This window comes from Mycena indigotica, assembly GCF_014461135.1.
Source record: "Mycena indigotica strain 171206Taipei chromosome Unknown Mind.scaff0008, whole genome shotgun sequence".
NCBI classification, from domain to species: Eukaryota; Fungi; Basidiomycota; class Agaricomycetes; order Agaricales; family Mycenaceae; genus Mycena; species Mycena indigotica.
The window spans coordinates 546738-549792 of NW_023503007.1; the positions used below are offsets into that span (position 1 = coordinate 546738).

At 56.2% G+C, this 3055-nt stretch overlaps 1 protein-coding gene across 1 annotated transcript; it reads left to right on the forward strand.

Moving 5' to 3' along the window:
* Positions 1–1059: 1059 nt before the first annotated feature.
* On the forward strand, positions 1060–2128 carry MIND_00910500 (uncharacterized protein; the record flags this gene model as incomplete). Its single annotated transcript, XM_037365742.1, has 2 exons — positions 1060–1641; positions 1694–2128. The coding sequence occupies 2 exons, from the start codon at positions 1060–1062 to the stop codon at positions 2126–2128; spliced, it is 1017 nt and encodes a 338-aa protein (XP_037217154.1).
* Positions 2129–3055: the final 927 nt, after the last annotated feature.

Below are 3055 nucleotides of genomic sequence, written 5' to 3' on the forward strand. Positions count from 1 at the left end.
GGGTTTTTCGAGGACGTGATTCCATTGTTGAGCAAGGGATCAAGTCCATGGCAGAACTTGGTCACCTTGACCAACGCGTCTTCAAATCCGGCAAGGTCCATCAGGTCCTCTGTCAGACTACGGGTCAGGCCGGGCAAGGTCTGCTCCTAAGAATGTGCACCTGGAACAGAACAGATGGATTGTCGGACCCGCAAGTACGGCGAGCAGGGTGGATCGAAACCGAAAGGGCCTGTTAACTCGGACCCTTGTTGCTATTGGTAGTTGAAGGTTCGAATCAGGTTGTGTTGGGCCCGATGAGTCGGTGATTCCTCCTTGCACAGAGAGAAGTAGTTCTTCAGACGATCTAAGCGATAGTACATGGTATGCTATCACACATTATATACGCGGGCCCGCAAAGGGGTGATCGGACATCCTGGCCTCTTCTGCTGCTCCTCGCCCCCGTTCCTGGCCGCAGAGGGGACTATCGTACATCTCTTGCGGGCCAGGCGCTACTCCTAACCTTCAAGTACTCCTCCCCAGTCCCCTGGTGTCAAGTTGGGCTCGGCAACGGCTTGACGCATCGTTCTCAGTCCCATGCTTCCCATGTGTGCCTTCCTCCTACTGGGGCGCATATTCCCCTTGTTACGTGCTGCATGTTGTGGGCCTGCGATGGCCCGACACCAGCGCCAGAGCGGACGGGCCAGGTCTTATCCATGACATCCTCAAAGTCGTCGGTGGACTGGTATACATCCTTTGTGCCCATGTGATAGGTGGAAGTCTCCAGTTTGGAGAGAGCGTGATCTTGCTCCTTCTCCTCAACGAACCGGAGTTGAAACTTGGAAACGAATCAGGCTCCTAAACCATCCGTCGTTGCATAGCGGAATCCGAGAGCGTAGATACAAATCCGATGATATATAACCGAAATCTCCGAAAAGTGTGACAAGTGTGATGAAAAGTTAGGCCGCTATGCAAGACGGCTGGCCCAGCTAACCCGGTCCGACCACCGAAGCAGTGCGTTTATCTCCGGTTGGCGTTACCGCCGCTCCAGCTCTCCTCCTTGTCTACGCCCTTCTGCTGGCCATGGCACCGCTATCGCTTGCGGGATGCCTAGGTATTCTTGATGCCGTCGCAACTGCCAACACCACCATCCCCGACTTCCTTCGATTCGTTCTCGCGCACGCGTCAACACTCAAGTATGACGTGCGTGTGCAGACTATTCTCGCTGCCTCGGACGAGATTTTGGGTGTGTTTCTGTCGGCAGAAGAGACAAGGGATAGGACTCGGCAATGGGTGGGCCATATTGCCGCGGAAACCTTCACCGAAGAGCTTGAGATCCTGACACACCAACCAACAGCAAAATTCAATGCATCGCACGCCGTGATTAAGGAGCTGGAGGAAATTGACATCGAGGACATGGCGAGGGACATGGAATCGAGTGCCCCAATTCTCTGGGCAACATTCAATGGCCTGCTGAGTGTGCCATCGGATATTCTGGAGCTCCAGGCGCGGAAAAGAGCAGAGTATCGTACGCGGAAGGGTCGGACAGTGGGTGCAGCAGCGCCAGTGGCTGCAGATGGTATTGTGGATGGTGAAGATGAGGCAGCGGAGGCTGAAACATCTGAGGATGTCCTGGTGCAGCAGAGAAAGGCCCGGGTTCGTATGGTGCATACCAATCTGTCCTGGTGTGCACTTGTATCTAACATAGTGTTCACAGAAACAAGTTGTCTGCCTTAGCATTCTTATAAACAACCGAAATACACATTGCAATGTCCTTCAAACGCTTGTCGGCGTGTTCTTACATGCATGCAATACCCCAGAGAGTGTCGTGAACTTCCTGTCTCATGCAGGCATATCTAACGCCCCAAGCACAATCAACTCGTGTGTATCGAGTCTCTCGGATGACTCAACAACCGTCATTCATACATCCACTACTGATTGCGAGAATGCCTACACATACGACAACGTGGATATTGACCTCAAGCATTCCACATCAACAGCAGACCAGCCAACCACAACACTCATCCATATGACATCGCGAATGACTTTCCGATTGCGTCATCTCCAGCCAGGAGATCTCTCCTGCAGTGCAGAGCTATGGCGTTGCTCAGATGCCAATCCACACCGACGTCCATGTCAGGGGAAACCCTGATGCCGTCACTTGATCCCATCAAGCGCCGCGTCTCCGCTCGCGTCTCCGCGTCTCCGCTCGTGTCTCCGCGTCTCCGCACCCTGACGCTCTCCCTCCACTGCCCGCACCACATCCCACATCCAGTGATCCCCAGTCTTCGACTTCCCTGGCCACCCCTTTCCGGGAGTCTCTCCGCCGGCGGAGTCACCATCAGGGATCACTAATGCCATCGGAGACCCCTCCGGATGTGGACGCACCACTTCCCTCCGAGACCTTGAGCCTATGGCCTTCTAGCCTCTCTGGGCTGTCACTTATCAAGGTCTCCCTACGATCTCTACCTGCTGGACCTCTTGGGTGTCCCCAACCCATGTCAGCGTTCGGGCTTATGTTCGGATGGCTGAGCCTTGCCATGGCTCCGCTCTCCACTCCGCCACCACGGCCCCCGTCATCGGGCCTTCCCCTGGGTGAGGCCTACTGCCGTTAAGGCTCGTGCCTACTGCAGCGCCCCAGGCTGCACGCCCTCACACCTCCACCTCTCTGGAGACGTCCGGGGACGTCTCCGAGTGACCCCCTGTCGCTACCCTCCAGTGGTCATGGCTGGCCGCCATTCCCATTGGTCCTCTTCGACACTCCCCGGCCCTTGGGCTAGACCAGACTCCTTCCCTTTCCGCTCCACGCCTTCCCTCTCCGTTTCCGGCCGTCACGTCACGGTCACACACCCGGAGTCGATTCCGATTCCGATTCCGATTCCGGTTGTCACGGTCACGGTCACAAGCGGAGACGCCCAGAGGCAGCCTGGACCTCCCGAAGCCCTTCTTAGGCCTTCTAGGGATGCCTGGGCCCCTCCCTTGGCATCACGGTCCCAAACCTGCCTCTCCGGAGCTTCAAGGGCTACTCGACACTCACCTAGGGTCCATTAGCGATGCCTGACTTCTCCCATCCGTCATC